The sequence below is a fragment of the Condylura cristata genome, unplaced genomic scaffold (genome assembly GCF_000260355.1).
Source record: "Condylura cristata isolate star-nosed mole 26May11 unplaced genomic scaffold, ConCri1.0 scaffold00017, whole genome shotgun sequence".
Lineage (NCBI taxonomy): Eukaryota > Metazoa > Chordata > Mammalia > Eulipotyphla > Talpidae > Condylura > Condylura cristata.
Genome location: NW_004567118.1, coordinates 21277883 through 21296086, shown reverse-complemented (window position 1 = coordinate 21296086; position 18204 = coordinate 21277883). Strand labels below are relative to the sequence as shown.

Here is an 18204-nt window from a genome sequence, read left to right as displayed (position 1 = left end):
CATACAGTCTAGAAGTATTTTAAGCATTTATTGACTCTTCTTTTACATAAAGAGGAAATCTGGGCTGGAAGACAGATTTTTGTTATTTTCTTATTGATTGCTTAATGGTTTTCCGGAGAGGCGAACATGGATGTTCCTGTTCTCCTCCCCGCGCGCAGCTTCATCCTACTGAGAGGCATCAGATAATCATATTTGACATCTCTGCACTGTCTTCTTTCACAGTTCAAGATGCCTGATTAATTTCTGTTCTTATGTTCACTCCATAATGTTCCCTCTGAGAAAAGTCCTTTGAGTTTTCAAGCATTCTACATGTGTCCTAAAAATATATATATATATATATATATACATATATATATATATAATAGTTTAAAAATTTTGTACATTTTTTTCCATCCCAATTGTAACCCCCTGAGGGGAGTTTTTAATGGCTTTCTAGTTTCTCCCAAATTAGACACAGCCAAAGTAAGGCGCACAGACAGTCCACAGCAAGGACTGGCCTTGAGGTGCAATGGCTTTTTCATGCGCTCCAGCCTGAAATGCGCTCTGGCATTGCAGCAGCCCCGGCCACTCCTGGTTACTGATCAACCTGCTCCTGGTTTGCTGCTGCAGCCCCCGCCCCCAGCTCTGCAGCTTCATGGGTCATTTACTGTGGTTGTTACCTCCAGGTCCTGTCCCCTAAACCCATTGCACTTTCTCATTCACAATCACAAACCAGAACCCCCATTTTCCAGAAGAACCCAAGGCTGGGTGGGAGAGGGCAGGAGCTACACTGTCAGCCCTATAAAATGGTGGCAAGGTGGGTCCCAGGGGCCCTGTGGACACGAAATGCTGGTCCAGGCTTGGCCAAAGCGGAGTGTCTCAGGCTAGAAGCCGGTGCACAGCCCCTGGCTGAGAAGTCCTGCTTTGCAAACCTGAGCCTCTCTGGTGGGGCGAAAGGAGAAGCTTAGAGCTGTGTCAAGGGGCCGGGTGGGTTCGAGTCTTGCCAGATTCCAGCTCGGGACCCCAAGGTGCGAGTCCTGTACTCCAACCAGCACCCCAATCCTGAGCGCCCAGGCTGCGCCCCGCTGCGCCGCGGGCCAGGCCCTCTGCTGCCCTCTGACGGCCGGAGCGCGCGGCGCCGACTCGGGCGCTAATGCCACTGTCGGGGAAGCGCGCAGGAGAAAAGGGGGCTGGGGCTGGAGCTGGGGGACCTGCTCTGAGTGAGTGCAGCATCCGATGAGGTAGGCAAAGGCGAGACACGGCGTCTAGCACCTGGGAGGCGCCTGCCGGTACGCTGCCGCTGTTACGGGATTCCTATTGTTATTCTCTGGGGAAACTGAGGCCCAAGGAAATAAGAGGACGTGCGTTCTGCGTGGCGGGTGGGAGTCTTTGCCCCAAGTCGCAGAGGATCGGCGGCACAGCCAGACGCCGCTGAGGCCCAGGAGCCGAAAAGCTCGGGGCTCGCGCTCCCGCAGCGCCAGCCGCCCCGGGACTTGGTTTTCTTCCCGCTTCTAGCTGCAGCCCGGCTAGGTCGCGGGAGGCGAAGGGGAGGGGGTGCAGGGGCGAGAGGTGGGGGCCCACCGGGGGCGTGACGCACCGACTGGGAGGGCGCGGGGCGGGGCGGCCACGCGGGCAGCATATAAGGGCCGCCGCTGGGCGCCCAGAGCCAGAGCGAGCGACTTTGTCCAAGAGCCTGAGCCGAGCTTGAGGCGGATCCCGCGCCCGCGCCAAGCCCCAGCCCGAGCCGCAGCCGGAGCCCAGGTCCCAGTCGCAGAGTCAGAGCAGAGCCGCTCGGCCGCTCAGCCCCGCGCCCCGGCCACCCTCTGCGCTTCTCTCGGCCCGTCCCCGCCGCCGCGGCCCCTCCGCCCAATGAAACTGGCTGCGATGATCAAGAAGATGTGCCCGAGCGACTCGGAGCTGAGTATCCCCGCCAAGAACTGCTACCGGATGGTCATTCTCGGCTCGTCCAAGGTGGGCAAGACCGCCATCGTGTCGCGCTTCCTCACCGGCCGCTTCGAGGACGCCTACACGCCCACCATCGAAGACTTCCACCGCAAGTTCTACTCCATCCGCGGCGAGGTCTACCAGCTGGACATCCTCGACACGTCTGGCAACCACCCTTTCCCGGCCATGCGGCGCCTCTCCATCCTCACTGGTGAGCCTGGGGCCCCAGACGGGGCAGCGGTCGGTGGGGGGAAGCTGTGCCAGCAGGAGGTGCGGCGAACCCCTGTTCCGGGGCGCTGGGAAGGGCCGGGGCCGAGGGGGCTGCTGCCTGTCCCGCCGCCGCGCACCGCTTTGCGCGTGGAAAGGTCGCCGCGCCCCGCGCCGGAGGCCCCCAGGTCAGCCCAACTTAAGATGTCCCTTCGGGCAGCCCTTCTCACTTGCTTCTTTCCCCCTCTGTGCCCGTAGGAGACGTTTTCATCCTGGTGTTCAGCCTGGACAACCGAGACTCTTTCGAGGAAGTTCAGAAGCTCAAACAGCAGATCCTCGACACCAAGTCGTGCCTCAAGAACAAAACCAAGGAGAACGTGGACGTTCCCCTGGTCATCTGCGGCAATAAGGGTGACCGGGACTTCTACCGAGAGGTGGAGCAGCGTGAGATCGAGCAGCTGGTGGGTGACGACCCCCAGCGCTGCGCCTACTTCGAGATCTCCGCCAAGAAGAACAGCAGCCTAGACCAGATGTTCCGCGCGCTCTTCGCGATGGCCAAGCTGCCCAGCGAGATGAGCCCTGACCTGCACCGCAAGGTATCGGTGCAGTACTGTGACGTGCTGCACAAGAAGGCGCTGAGGAACAAGAAGCTGCTGCGGGCCGGCAGCGGCGGCGGCGGCGACGCGGGCGACGCCTTCGGCATCGTGGCGCCGTTTGCGCGGAGGCCCAGCGTCCACAGCGACCTCATGTACATCCGCGAGAAGGCCAGCGGCGGCAGCCAGGCCAAAGACAAGGAGCGCTGCGTCATCAGCTAGGAGCCCCCTCGGCCCTTCGCACCGAAGACCGAGCCTAAGGAGGACCTTTGTGTTTGAAAGTCGAATCTGAAGTCCCGGGCCAGGCGCCTGAGCCCCGGGCCGCGGCGCTCTCGCTCCCTCCGGGAGCGGGTGTCTCCCTTCCCCGGGGCCCGGGGCGGCCACTGGGGAGGTACTGGGAAGGGACAGTCATCTGCGTTGGAAGGAAGGCGGACTGGCCAAGATTGGGACTCAGCCCACCTCTGATTCCCCATTGGCCCCAGGCACCCCCACAATTTAGGGGCCTTTGTCCCCCAACTGGGTTAATTTAGCGCGTTCACAAAGACCTAAGAATGGGGGCCGGCGGGGTGGTGGTGGAAGTTAATCGGTCACTGTTAGCCTTCAGGAGACCTCAGTCCTGCTGGAAGGACAAAACAGGGCATTATCTTGTCTGTGATTCGGGTTGCCATGACAGCTGCGAAAGCCTCTGCCCTCTGGAAACTAAGGGGGTTAGGTGGGTCAAATCATATTCAAGTGACTTGTTTACATGTGTGTGTAAATTGCACAAAGAAAAACAAACATAAAACTTGCACTTTAATAGTAGTTCTGGTGTCATCGCAGACATGAACAAACTTACCCAGGTGTTTATATTGTGTGTGTCTTGAAACGTATTGTTCTTTTTATATAAAATAAAATTATTAAAAACGAAAACCTATGTTTCCTTTGCTTTTAGAAAAGGCTGGAGGGGAAAGGGTGAGAAGGGAGGGTGTGGGGTTTCTACTTCTGTGGAATTAGAACTCACCTTTGCCAGAACTAGAAGATAATCTTTGCATTCTGAAAACAGCTTCTTCAGCCCTCCTGAGAGAAAAGACTCCCAATGGCTGGGCTAGGGCCCTTCTTTTTAGGGAAAGGTTCTTGAAGAAGGGCAAAATCAAGACTCTGGGCATCTTTACAGTCATCGACCGGCTTAGTTTCCTTCCTCTCGGCCAGAGGCCCTGAAGTGTGCCCCAACTCTTTCGTCACTACGCGGCAGAGCAGGCTCAGGGCAACCGACAAAAGGTCACCAGGTCTGCACCTCTCAAGTTGGTCTGAGAGGTCACTCTACTTTCACTAATAAGGAAATGTGGTCAAGAGACTGATGCAGTGATGAGCTGGCCCAGGATTCCGCCAACCCCTTCTCCCCCTTTCTAGAGTTGCAGTGTGGCCTCTGCAGACAGTGGAGATCACCTGCCTCCTGTACCCCTCCAGCCCTGGTGGCCACTGTCCCTGTGGAGTCCAGGGCTCTTCTCTGCCTTACTGTCCCCTCTGAGTAGTTGAGGGCACCCCTACACAACTTGAGACCTGGGTGTCTGCCACTCGTTTCAGTGCTAGTTCAGGACAAGTGACTCAAGTCACCCGTAGCAACTCAAGTTCTTCACCCATGAAATACTAAGAACGTGGGGATGCTGTGAGGACGTGTGATATTTGAAAACCTTTTAGCACAAGTGCCTGCCACCCAGTAATCCAAATAATTGGTGGCTTCAAGAGGATGCCCAGCCCTGTAAGAGGCACTCAAACTTGTCCCAGGGGAAGGATTTCAACGCTGTTCTACTAGGGTGGTTCCCACCAGGACTCCGCGCACCACTGCAATAACTGGCCCAGGGGGCCAAACAGACAGATGATCCACCAGGCCAACTGCACCTAGGGGGCTGACGCCACTCCCCAAATCTGAAGAGTTACTGTTTTCACACTGGCTTTGCTGAAAGCGCACATGCGCACTGGGAGGGAGGAAGGTGCAGAGCCCAGGTTCTCACTGTTCTGTTTTCAAGCAAAGTGAACATTTTCCTCTCAGCTATCCCCAGAGACATCTTATAATGAATTGCTTAGTTAAAAAACCAAGATGTTCCAAGAACAGAGCTTAGTTCTTTTAATTACACTCAAAAAGTGTCACAGACACTGGACTATAGAAAAGGGGTCCCTCTCTCTGCCCTGTGAACCCCTGCACCACTGTTTCAGCACTGCATAAAGACCCCCATGGCCTTGTATTCCTAGGTATTCTCTCAGAGCCTTAAAACTGGTGCACACACTACTCTTAAAATTTCAAGAAAATAAACAACCTAGCTAAATAATAGTCCCACCTAAATAATAGGTAACTATCTATTAAAATTCAGTCTTCTCTGCCAAAGCCACTGACACTGGATATCCCCCTTCACATGTCCCTGGGCTCCAACCTTCTTCTGACAGGTGGCTGCAAGCAGACAGGAACAGAACCCCAGTCAAAAACACCCTCAACCAATATGCCTGCCAACGAGGTCAGTTGGCAGGCATCTGTTAAGCCCTTGAACTGGTGAGTCCAGGTTATGTGCCCATTTCTAGATCTCAACAATATTCCGTTACTTCTCACCTCGTCTTTAAGAGGCAAGGTGGAGGGCTGCTTTTCCCTCAACCTGACAGTCAAGAGGCAGCGCATATAAATATAACACCCCGCCTGGAAGAAAGGGGGGTGTTTATAAGCACATATAAACAGAATTTGGCTATATAATGTCCAAGGTTAGCTCACCCTACCGCTACAGAACTGACTCACCTATCGCACCTGGCCAAGGGATGGTCACACTGTCACCTAGAGCTGCCCTTCTCTGGAAAAGGCACACCAGGAGCCTCTTTGCTGCAGAGGCAGTAAATGTTCACGGGGGATCTGGTGAGAAGGGCAGAGCAGGGATTATTTTGAAAACCAGGGTAACCATCTGAAATGTCAGAAGCAGCAAGGTTTGCTTACTTGGAAACCTGTCTGAGCTGACCCTCGGCCCCGGGGAGGGGGGGGGAGCATTATGAGGTCTTCGTTTGGTCACTCTCTGGCATTAAATGTCTAAACGAGATGCCTGAAAGGAGCTCCTTGTCCAGGAGACAAGGAGCAAGAGCTAAAAGTAACAATACACGTAGGTGGCAGAGAACCTGAAGACAGGCCGCCCCCCCTCCCTGGCAGGGCTTCAAGCTGACACCCCCATAGACAGTTACATTTACTGGCTCAAACATAAAAGGAATTAAGCTGTGGAGGGGGAGAAGGGGGCCCACACCGCCCTGTAGTTATCAATACCATGTTTATTCTCTCAAGGGCTTTTTTTCTTTTACCATTTTAAATCCACGCCATATGAATGCAGGCCTAATTTATCCAGTAGATTCTATGCAAATGTTTCATGACACTGCTGTTAACAGGAACAATATGTACCTGGTACACACTGATCATATCCAGGGGGAGGGAGGAGAGAGCAGACAGGAAGCAAAGGGGGAGCCGCCTCCTTTCCTACTGTGCTCTTCAGAACTGTCAGCAGAGCATGAATACACAGCAGATGGCCCCCTCCCCAGAGGTAGGGGTAGAGTGCTCCCCCCTCCCCAGCCTTCAGGAACATTCTCACTTCCACCAGCAGGCACTCAAGTTATTATGCATCTAGACATATGGATACATACAAGGAAGCACCAATGAAGCATGCCAAGTTCCAATGCTGGCTCCTTGCAGTCAATGCCAAGTTCAGCTAAGGAAGCAGTCCAAAAGCCTCACCCCACTCAACTACAACTTTAGAGCTGGGAGTTCAGAGAGCCACACTCAGGGTGTGGTGGGGAGAGAATAAGGCCATGTGCTCTTCTGCTTCTTTCTCAGGCATTCCTGGAAGCCAGTCTCACTCTACTCCTTGGGGAGCTCAAACATGCAGAGGCTCTTGTATTTCTGCAGAAGTTCATTCTTGGTCCTGACTTGCTCTCGGAGGCTGTGCAGCTGCTGCTGCTGCTGCTCAGGACTCAAGTGGATGCCGGGCATGGCGCTGATGACTTTGCGCATCTCCTGGAACTTAGTTTTGAGGGCGTTCAGGTCCTGGTGGATGTCTGGGCTGTCCTTGTCCATGCTGCAGGGGGCAGAGGGCAGGCATTAGCATTGCAGTCTAGATCCAGGAGACGCCTGGCTTGCTTTCTCTACCTCTTACAGAACTTGCTGTCTTCCTACATTATCTTTTAGAACACTTTGTTTTTCAGCTGTTCTCTTCCAGTGTGTCCCCAGAGGACAGGGACCTGTTCTTTCTTACATGGATAGGCATGTGGCAAGCGCTCAGTAAAAGCGCCCGAGTCTGGTAGGGCCTGTGCAGCCCCTCCCAGAGGAAGCTTGCAAAAATAGATGCTTAAACTCCATGATCTCAGAGGGCAGGCCTAGCTGCTTTGTTCACAGCTGTATCCCCAGTCCCCAGCCCAGCCCCCAGGACACTTGGGGCACTTAGTGAACATTTACTGAAAGAATGAATGCTTTGCAAGTAAGTTTATAAGTGTTTGTTAAATGAATGAATACACCATTACCAAGATCAGGTGGCAAATGCCAAGCTGAATTTGCTGAAATACTACATTTCTTCTCATTTGAGCCACTGCCAGGTCAAACACAAGACCTCACCAGCTAGCAAGAGCTAATTTTAGCTGACTTTTAATGCTTGAGCTGTTAACACAAAAACTAATTTCCACAGACCTATTCATAAATTTTATATTAGTTACAAGCTCTTGGAAATTTTTCGGCAGGTAAGAGCTCTCACCTACCACACTCCTGTAAGCTCTTTGTCTTCATGCCAGATTCATTTTCAAGGCAGGCACATTCACTTCCTTTCACAGCTGTTATTAGCTGCCTAGAGATCCATGGTCCCCTTCCACTGCTAAATTTAAAGCAAATTCGAATAGGAAATTTTACCTAACACCAAACCAACAGCCTGACAGTTGCTGCTGTACATTTCTAAGTGCCTGTGTGTGGATGAGCTTTTGGAAACAAGCAACTGAGACCAAAAACCTAAAAGTTCACTATCAAGTTGCTCTAAAAGTCAGCCATTGAGGCTTAAGAGGGGAAAACTGTTGATGATTTTTTTTTAAATAAGCATTCATCCTTGGTGGGAAATTTCAACCCAGTTGGTGAAAATTCATGTTTATAATCCATCATTTCTCGATCACACAGACAGAAGATCCATTCTTCCCTGCACTTCACTGGTTATGGCCCAGGCCTGGCAAAGGAGATGGCTTCCAGGGACTGCTCATGTCAAATCACCAAGGCCAACGAAAAGCTACGGAAGAGCAACCATTTATTCTGGGGAATAAACAGTGAGCCAAGTATTTCTTATTGTCATTTGATGCCCTCAATTTGGATATATAGTTGATGTTTTACTTTATTCTAGTTCCTAGGAGTTAACTGGTATCCATGAGAACTGCAAAATACTTGTAAGAAAGCAAATAGGGAACATCTCTTATTTTAGTTTTTTAAATCTCAGATGAGAACAATTCTGGACAGAAATCATTGGGCTTTTGAAATCATTATACTTGATGGCATATATGTTAACACATTGTTACAAATTTAAGTCCAAAGAAGCTTTAAAGTTAAAATTAAAATACATTTTTAAGAAAACTGATTCACACCCCAAAAGTCTGAAAGGACTCATTTAGGCAAAATTATATAAAATAAAAATATGAAAAGAAGTTATGATAATTCAGTTCTGGAAGCAAACATAACCTGACCTGAAAGAAGATTTAAATTCTGGAAATAAGAAGTGGGCCATGTTTAAGATGCTCATTTCTGAAAAGCCCCAATTCTCAAGGGTTACCCACTCTGCCTGGTGAGCTTTTGATCATGGAGACAGTCTTCTATTAAAGGAGGAGCCATATGAAAAGCCTGCTGGAGGGTAGCAGAGCTGAAAGGGGGTCATGCAGCCCATAGCGAGGCCCACTCCGCCGCCGGCTTCTCAGCCTGCCCTAGTTGGTGGAGGTAAACAACATGGGACTCCTGGGGTGAGGAAAACTCAATTCAGTGGCTGTAAGCAAGTGGGAACCTGCTAGGCCAAGATGACTGTGAAATATTCAATCCAAAAGAAAAGAGACAGGCCTGAATATTAGTGAACTCAAGCAGAAGGCTCCAAATGGGCCTGCCTTTGTGCTCAATGTCAGTCATCAACCCAACTTTAGAAGGAAAAAAGAGACAGAGAATAGACCAGGTCTAGAAGCATGAAAACGGTACAAAAAGATTAAGGTGCAGGCACTTTGGTCCTATTTACCGCAGTTTTAAAGATGGATAAAAATACTTCTGCTCTGCCTGATTGCCAGGCCGTGTCCTGCTGGCCTTGGAAGTGGGCACATCCCAGGTAATGCTCAGCTTGGCTGCCACACAGACCTTCTGCATTTGTGTCACCAGACTCCCCAAAACACCCCAGTTTAGCATAAGAAGGACTCATTATCAAGCTAGTACACACAGCTTAATTGAAGTAGTGATGCTTTTAGGATCTGCAAACAGATGACATACAGAGCAAAACTGTGTCCACTGTTAATTTAGAAGGAACCCACCAGCTCACTGAAGCCTACCTGCATCCAAACCTGAGTCACTTCTTTTACATCTTGGTGGCACCTGGCTTCCCATTTTTCCTCCTCAAATTTTCTCTCCCTCTCTGACCCTCACCTCACTGTCTGGTTGGGCCCCGCCTCCTCCGATCACCTGTCTGGCTGCCACATGTCTAAAATAGTGAGCTGTATTTCTTTCCTATGATAGCAGTAAGTGCTTAAGGGAAAGAACTTAAAATGACTGACACCCAAGACCTAGAAAAGGAAAGTCCCTCGGGTCCCACGCCTCAGAGATACCCTCTACTAACATGGGGTGGACGGTGTTTAGTGTGGCTTCAAGATAAACAGTAACACACACCTACTGGTTACCTGTTTAGACAACAACCTGAGCATACTGCACACATGGTGCCAATTCTTGCTTTTTTTCACTTATTGGTGCCCCTAGAAGCTCTTGCCATGTCAAACCACATACTGTGACAAGCTAGCCTTTGATGGCTGTATCTGGGTATCTGCACTTTGTAAGTTGCACTCACAATGGCCATGAACATTCTGTACTTGTAGCTGTACATGATGGTACAAGTATTGTGACAAGGTAATTTCCCAGAAGTGGTATTTCTGGGTTAAAGGTTATATACATTAAACTTTCAGCAGATTACCAAAATGTCCTCCAAATAGGTTATATCTGGACGTCAGCTATTACTTACTTATCTCCACTTGCATATCTACTTTAGTTCTTCCAGTACCTATAGGAAGAAGCACCTATGGAAAGGCTTTGAACCTCATGCTTTTGCTTTTATCTGCTCACAGGGTTACAAGTGGAAAATATTCTTTTTAGGGAGGAGGAACAAAAGGTTCAGCTGCTAAAAGAAGTTTTGTTAAAAAAACAAAACAAAAAACCTCCAAAAAACCACTGTTCTATAAAATAACCCAGAATGTGTTCATTTGCTCCCACTTCTTCATCTACAAGAACTCCTACCTAGCCCAGCCCACCTTCCTGAATCTCAGCTCCCTCTCCACTAGTTACCAAGTATTTTCCCCCTGGAGTCTGGGAAGATTTGCAAAAGTCCCGAAGATTCACTGCCTCCACAGCACATGCCATCTCTGGTGAAGGGCACCCCCACACATGTGCTGGCATGTGGCCCAATGTTCACCCAGCTGCCCGTTCTGCCAGCTCCACCTCCTACCTCCCTCAATTCATCAGGCTTCCTCCCACTGTTGCCAATTGCCTGTTCACCTGGGTCTCCTCCTAAACCCCACTGCCTACCTACAGTACCAAAATTGAAGTCTGAGCCCAAAGACCTTTGATGGTTCTTGACACTTCCAGATAACACCTGCCAAGCAAGTTCACACTGTGAAGGGGGCCGGCAGGCCACCCGGAAGCAGCCTCTGACCTTTCCAGGCTCAATGTCCCAGTCTGCCCACCCTGGGCCTGCCTCTTCCGGCCTGTGTCCCAGCAGGTGACCAGTAAGTTACACCAAGTGAACAGAGATGAAGTGGCAGAGGAGTGAACAGGTTTGTAAGCAAGAATTCTTCCAAATAGTCTACAGATGCCCCCTACCTGGACACACATCCTCTTCACTAGGATGTGGTCGAGGGGAGGAAAGTGAACAGCAGAGAGGGCTGCAAAGAAACAAAGGCAGTTAATCTCATGGAGGGATGCATCCACCTCCCAAACTTTTTGCTGCTATCGGGACCTCTTCCTGCACTGCCCAAGAGAGACCTCAGCTGGTGTGGAAGACCAGGCAGATTAAAACAGGCACTTGTGTGGGAAGAAGCAGGTCGGTAACACCCAGTTATATCATGCGAGTGGTTTTGCCAGAGCTCTGAGGTCTTGCTGACCTGTCTCAGCAAGACTTGTTTTAAGTGACATGGGCCCAGCATGACAATGTCGTGTGCTCATCGCTTGAGCTCCAGCTGCAGAATCAAAGATGATTCTCTGCTACCTATTCAACAACCCAAAAATTTAATTAAAAAATGTTCAAGTATCATTTGACAGAATACTTTTACTAAGCGGGCCAAAACCATCAGACAAGACATTGACAAAGCTATTTAGAATTTCTAGACTGGAATGCTTAGCTCCAGACGAAGATTATATTCAGCAAGTTTGGAGGGAAAAAAAAAATGTATAACTTTTCTTGGTCCAACAGGTTTCATTTCATCCCTCCTTTATTATATATGTACTTCTCAAGGAGTTGAGTTTTATGATGTATCTTTTAGGTGTAAAAAACTAATTTTTCTTTTTCCTTTTATAATTCTTAAAAAAAACATAAATGTGTAATTTTTAATCATTCATTCAACAGAAAGGCACTGGGAAGGGTGAAAGTGGTAAGGACTCTGTGCGGCTTTCTGACACCAGCAGGGAGCACCCCCGGCAGGAGGACGGCAGGAGCTAGGAGCTCTCTGAGCGAGGAGGGGCCTCAGCAGCACTTCAGCTCCCAGGAGAGAAGGGCAGCAGGCATCCTGCAGAGCACTGGGGCGCACAGTGAGGGACCCTGGAATCAGGGTGACTTGCCCCGGATCTGTGATGTGCAGTCCAGGCAGGCATCTGAGCGTGGTCTGCAGAGATTTCTGAGCAGAGGCCTAAAAGTTTGGGCTCAATGTGGGAAGCACAGGGAATGATTATAAGATCCCAAAATGAGGCCAGAAGACCTGAACAATGAAAGGGAATTAAGGGGGCAGATTTAAGGCTAAATGTTCTATGAACTAAAGCATCACGCGTCAGAATGGGCTGCTAGGAAACGTGCTAGCGAAGGTGAAGATGCTAAGGGTAAATAAAACCAAGGGAAAGGGAGCAAAGGTGAGCCTTAAAAATATGCAAATGTACTGTAAAGATCTAAGAACTAAAACAGTTACGTACTGGAGAGAACAGAAAATCCAGAGTAGATGAGAAAGCATATGGCGACTCAGTGTATGATAAGGGCAGCAACTCAAGCAGGGAAAACAATGAATGTTCAGTAACAGCAGTGGGAAGACTAAATGGGGAAGAAGTTGCCTCCCCCAACTCTCTTCATCAAAATAAGTTCCAGAAGCATCAAAGAATTAAAAGTAAAAATGAAACCATAAAAGTCACAGGAACAAGGGATTAATAGCTATTATTTTATTTGGAGTGGAAAGGGCTTTTTAAAGAAAACTCATGTCATGAATAAAAAGCTTAATAAATACGCTTACATGAAATGAAACGCTTCTGACAACAAAACAAAATCCAAACAAACAACAAGAACAAAGTAAAAAAAAAAAAAAGCAAAAATTTGGGGGAAATACTTACCAATCTACTTGACAAAGGTCTACTTTATTTACTGTACAAAGGGCTCAGAAAAAGAATAACCTGGGCCCTGCCTGGTGGCGCAGCGGGTTAAAGCACAGCACTACAATGCTAAAGCCACTTCAGCATGAGTTCGATCCCTGCCCCAGGGGTGACCCACTTGGCACAGCAGACCCCTGCTGACCTGCTCAGCAGTGTACTTCGTCAGTCTCCTGTTCTGCTCCCCACTCTGTCTCTGGTGAATCCTCTCACAGCCCCTGTACCTCTGGCCTGTAGCCCAGTTTGTATGAATAAATAATCTTTAAAAAAAAAAAAAGAAGAAAAACCTGATAGAAAAGGGGGAATACTTTATAGGAAAAAATTCAAATAAAACAAACATGCTTTACCTGGCATAATAAAAGCCACAAGTCACCATAGATGTTTACATAGCAGATGATACAACAAAGCAAGATACTTATAAAAATTAGCAGACACTAATAAACAAAGTAAATTTTCTGAGTTTAGTGGGGGAAAGGGTAGACCGATGGTAGATGGGGAGAAAAACAATCTTGGACACTTTCTCTGTGTCAGACATTGTGTTAAGCTCTGGACACAATGTGGCAATTACAATAAAATACCTGTCCTTGAAGAGTTCACATTCTAGTCAGGGAAGAAAGACAATGAAAATATAAGCAAGTAACACAACCACCACCAAATTGTCACATCAGAAATTCAAATAAACACAAAGAAATTTTTTCAAAGACGCAAGTTGAAATAATGTATCATTTCTGATCTATCCAGTTTGCTCAAGTGAAAAGTGATGGGTGAAGGCAGGAGTTTGGAAAAAAGTCACAAATACACTGTTGGTAGTAGCACAAATTTATGTACCTTCAGAATTTGCTAACAGATCAAAACTTTAAATTTATATATGCCATTGCTAGAAATTTATTCTCAAGAGTTGCAAAATGGCACTTACTAAGAGGTTCACTGTAGAACTGACTGCAATAGTCAAATGCCAGAAACAGTGAAAGTGGCCTTGAGCTGGGAACTGTTTAAACAGGTGATAGCATATCCACAAAATGGAATATTACACAGCTTAGAACAAGGGAAGGAACTGGGAGAAGTATCTATGGGTACTCTCTGAATATAGCTATGGTCAAACAGGCCAGAGAAGGTACTTGTAACCCTTTGTTGCCAGTACAAAAGTCAGATGCAAGAAGATGGGATGGGGAGAAGGGGTAATCTTAAATTCATTTTTAAAATTTTCTCTTTATCTCTACTTTCAGTATGGTTCACCTCTTCTAAATCCTGTAATGTGCCTGGTGTTGCCCAGTCATGATACACTCTGGCTCATTCTTTTCTATGACTAAGTCTTAGGAAAGAGTAATTATTTAATAGTCTGATAAAATGAAAGGAGAGGTACCTGTCTGCTTGAAATTGTGGGAGAGGACCATGGGATCTGCTTCTGAAATAGATTTTTAAAAAATCCCTCTGTTCTTAGTTCTCCTTCAGCCCCTATTTCCAGAGGCCCTTGGTACTGTCAATTCCTGAGATTTGGAGGAAGTCATGATCAAAGAGCTGTTTCTGGGGGCTGGAAGGTGGATTAGCTCTTGGCTATCACCTAGTGACAGTTACTTCCTCTTCTGTGATTTTTTTTGGTTTTATGATTTTAGAAAAGATCTTCACTGTGATTTTTGAATGCTCAACCTACTATCTTTCACAGTAAGCTTCTCTTAGTCAATAATCCAGTGATTTAAATGTCACTAGTTCCATTTCATAAGAAAAAAGATGCTCAGGAAAACTAAGGTATATGACCAGGGTCGTTCAATCAGTATATTATAAAGCTGTAATATGAACCCAATCTTTAAGGTCCATTACTGTTACTCATGTATTAGTGATAATACTGAGGTCTAGAAAGCGTACATATTTACTAATACTCAAGGCTAGCATCAACAAGAGGCTTGGAGCCAAGACTATTCACTGACTTCAGAGCCCAAATTCTTGAGAGTACCCTCCCTCCCCATCTAAATTTAAGGCCAGCTCTACCAGCAATCCAACTACTCTATCAGAATGCAGGGCTGCAATCTCCAAGAACTATCTCTGAGAATATGTTCGCTTTCATTTTCTATACTTTTATTAGAGCCAGTATATTTGGGTAAATCTGGATGCCCGTTTATAATCTTATGCTGCCCTAGGACTGCAGAGTCTACACTTGTGCTTTCAGTCTCACTGGTGCTAAGAAGTGCTACTGGCTGATCACAAGTGAATGAAAACAGAACGGGGTCTGCCTTACCCTATAAATAGTAAGTTCACACTAAATGAGGTCAAGGTTTAATGTGAGAACAGAGACTTCGTAGTTGTTTGAAAGTGGTGGAAGCATCAAATTACTCCACATCAAGTCAGCCTAGTCCCACTAACAATACTTTCATTTTGTGAGCAGCAATCCCATTTCTGTAAAAGAATATATTTTCATTCACCTGAATATTACTGCAGTAATTTTGTTTTAGGCTTTTAGTAATTGAAAAAGCCTAGGGATTGACACCTAGTATCTTGTGGCTGAAAATACAACAGTAAAAATGATTTAGGCAAATACGGGGATGAGGAAGACATTTATTTGTGCATATGTCTGGGATTCCTTAACAGGGTGAGTCTGAAATAGCCTAAGACTGGTCAAAAGCATACAATCACCTTCTCTGATACTAAGTTACAACAAAGCTCTACAGGGTAACTTCTGTGTCTTTTTTCCCTTCATCTTTCTTTTCATCTCTCCAAGTATTGTAAATTATGGGTTATTCCCGTTGTTTTTTTCCTTCTGATAGAAAAGCTGGTCCCACAGAACTTTCTACACAAGATATGGATCATCTGCTGAATGTGTTGAAAAATGGAAAAGAATACTAGGGCTCATAGAGGCTTAGCACACTTAGATCACAGGGATGCAAACTTGAGTCTTGACAGCATTTAGTCTCTAGACTGGCTTCATTTTTTTTAAGATTATCCCCAACCCTTATAAGATCTGGTATATTCTCGGGGCTCAAAGTCTTTGTAGAGCTCATGGAACGACTTGGTGCGTCTTGATTAAGGTCTCTTCCTTTTCTGGGACTGTTTCCCTATCTATAAAGTGGGGGCGTACCCAAAGCACCTAAGCCTTTCGCAGTTCTGAAACCGTGTGACGAGAAAGGGGAATGTCGTGACTGATCCTCTCCTGGGCCCTTACCATTTGATGATGTTGTGAACTAAAGGTAAAAAGGAATAGTTCTCCTCCTCCTTTACGACAGCGGGTGACTGCGGCCTAGGAGCGGGCGACTGCTGTGGGTGAGATGCGGCGATCGGAGGCGGTGGCTGCGGAGGCTGCAGCGGCTTCGTCTCGGGCAGCGGAGGCTCGGTCGGCGGCGGTAATGCATCCTCGGCCTGCCGACCCGCGGCCACCCCGGCGGTGGCCATGGCACTCGGTACTCCACCAGTCAGTCTGGAAAAGAGACCCGAAAGCTCGCCCGCCGAAAGTGTCGCGCACCCTGACGTCACCAACGCGCGCCCGCGGGGGAGACACGGAAAAGGAAGGCTGTGAGCATGCGCACTAGGACTCAAGGCGGGGCCTAAGGACTGGACGGGTGAGAGACTGTTACTAGGCAACGCGTTGTTGGCGGGGTTAAGGGTTGCTTGTGAGTCATGAGAGCTAAATTATTAAATGGTCAGAAATGGGAGATTTACTTCAGAAATAACGTCTTTTGCCTACTCACGTGACGAAGAGTGTTCAAAAGCAGTTAATAAAGAAGATAAATAAAGCTTGAGATAATAAGGCTCAGTATAGCCCAGCTTTTGGAGAAGGCCCCCAGGAGAACCAACTTGAATTACGGGAAAGAGTATACAGCACTTACCGACTACCTGTTGTATGCAAGGACTGAGGCCTCCAGGCGTGGAAAACCCAGAGAGATGAAAGCTCTCTAGCTCCTACATCACGGGGAATCCTGGAGGAAAAGCCCAAACCCTGACTGAGCCAGTGGTGTGGAGAACCTTTGCTAGCTCTAAAGGCACAACGGCAAAGGAATTGGGTTCCTCAAATTCCTGCATGGCTGGATATGGAGTGCATAACCCAATATTTAATATGCATCTTTCTGATGCTACACTAAATGTGAGGAGGCTGTCCTAATTTAACAAGGCAGGAGGGATTAGTGACCAGGATAAATGCATCCTAAAGCAAACTGAGTGGTAACAAACTGTGGAACTGTCAACCAGATCTTTTAAGCCCCTCGGTTCTACTTTCTGCACCTCTAAAATATCCCGTAATTCAGGATATTCATGGCAGAACCTGAGACTTAGCTGACTTTCAAAGATCTCTGTTTTATTAGGACTCCACTAGGGTCTTAGACCAAAGAGAAGATATCTGGTGAGTTTGTGGTTATGTTCCTCAAAACAAATAAGATATGGGGCTGTATAATAAGTTCCTGAGCCGTGGTGAACATCCTAAGCTTCAACAGTGAGTGAAAAAAGACATGAGCTAGGAAAGCCCTATGCTCTTCTACCATGAGCACCATCTACCATGAGCCTTAAAGAGAGGCAAGGAAGTCTTTATTCAGGTAGCAAGATGAATAATATGTCATAAGAATAGTGACCAATCACAAGGAAAGCAGGAATGCTGATATGTGCAGATGCATTAGGAGGTGAGTATGATATCAGATCCCAGGACTACAAGACCGTAGTGAAACGTGATGTTGGAGAGTATGTCAGAGAGACTCTTTAGTAATGACCATCAGTTCACCTTTCTTTAACAAGAGCTGTCCAGAGTACCCTAGAGGGAGAGCAAAGAGAGAGAAGGCTGCAGGGTTTTCTTCCTGCTAACCAGGAGCCTGCTAAGTGAAGAGTTCAGGAGTTCTGGAGGACAGTGGCCTTTCAGGATAGCACTTGAAGAGCCTATATACTGGTGGAGTCATCTGGAGCTAATACTGATGATTTAATAGTAATAATAGTTATTCCAACTACTGTGGAATAAAAATGGGTACAAGAAATCTAGTCACAATTACTGTTTAGTCAACAAATGAACTCTAGAAGTTAGAGTCCTCACTTAAAGTCACAGATAGTTTCTTGTGAGAGCTGTGACTCCTAACCAGTGGATCTTCAGAGAAGAGCTAGATAGTTCTTGTAAACTGCAACTTTAAGTGAAATGAAAATAATGAAACAAATTTGTTCATAACTACTTGATATAAACAAGAATTAATTTCCTAAGAGTTAATTTTCTGGTCCCTTAACACCACCAAATTTCTAAATTAAGACCCCAAACACTTCTAATACTACTCATTAAGTTGTATTTATTCATTTTCCAACCTTCTTGTTTCAGTTCCTGGACACTAGTGAACACAAGGCCGGCACCAACACTGGGAGGGACACCTTTCCTCCTCACTGCACACTCACACGTCTCCACACTCACTCACACTGGGACAACCGAGACACACCAGTGACCCAGAAGGAGGAGAATCAGTGGGAGGAGACCAGAGGATCCAGAGAAAGCGGTGCTTATAAGGAGGGCATATAAACAACGGCCCTGGCTGGGATTGGTCAATGTACTCATCAATGTTAAAATTGAGTATTTTTCAAGGAATTGCTGTACCTCTTATAGGAGAGGATACTGAGGATTACAGAGTTAAATACTGCCCCCAGGGTCACACAGTTTCTGATCTTAATCAATACATAGGAGACCTTGATTCCCTCCAGTTCTGTAACTTTATG

General features: G+C 47.3%; 2 protein-coding genes across 3 annotated transcripts; one reads left to right on the top strand and one right to left on the bottom strand.

Annotated features, from left to right (window-relative positions):
* Positions 1–1659: 1659 nt before the first annotated feature.
* Positions 1660–5911, top strand: RASD1 (RAS, dexamethasone-induced 1). Of its 2 annotated transcripts, none has more exons than XM_004684523.2 (2): positions 1660–2134; positions 2389–5911. In XM_004684523.2, exons 1-2 carry the CDS (start codon positions 1849–1851, stop codon positions 2943–2945), a joined length of 843 nt encoding a protein of 280 aa, XP_004684580.1. In that variant the 5' UTR covers positions 1660–1848; the 3' UTR covers positions 2946–5911. The 2 variants fall into 2 exon arrangements, with proteins under 2 accessions (XP_004684580.1, XP_004684581.1); XM_004684524.2 differs by having other exon boundaries at positions 2463–2539.
* A 68-nt stretch (positions 5912–5979) lies between these two features.
* MED9 (mediator complex subunit 9) lies at positions 5980–15984 on the bottom strand. The gene is made up of 2 exons (XM_004684522.2): positions 15698–15984; positions 5980–6796 (listed from the first exon to the last, which is right to left on the bottom strand). The coding sequence occupies exons 1-2, from the start codon at positions 15922–15924 to the stop codon at positions 6580–6582; spliced, it is 444 nt and encodes a 147-aa protein (XP_004684579.1). The 5' UTR covers positions 15925–15984; the 3' UTR covers positions 5980–6579.
* Positions 15985–18204: the final 2220 nt, after the last annotated feature.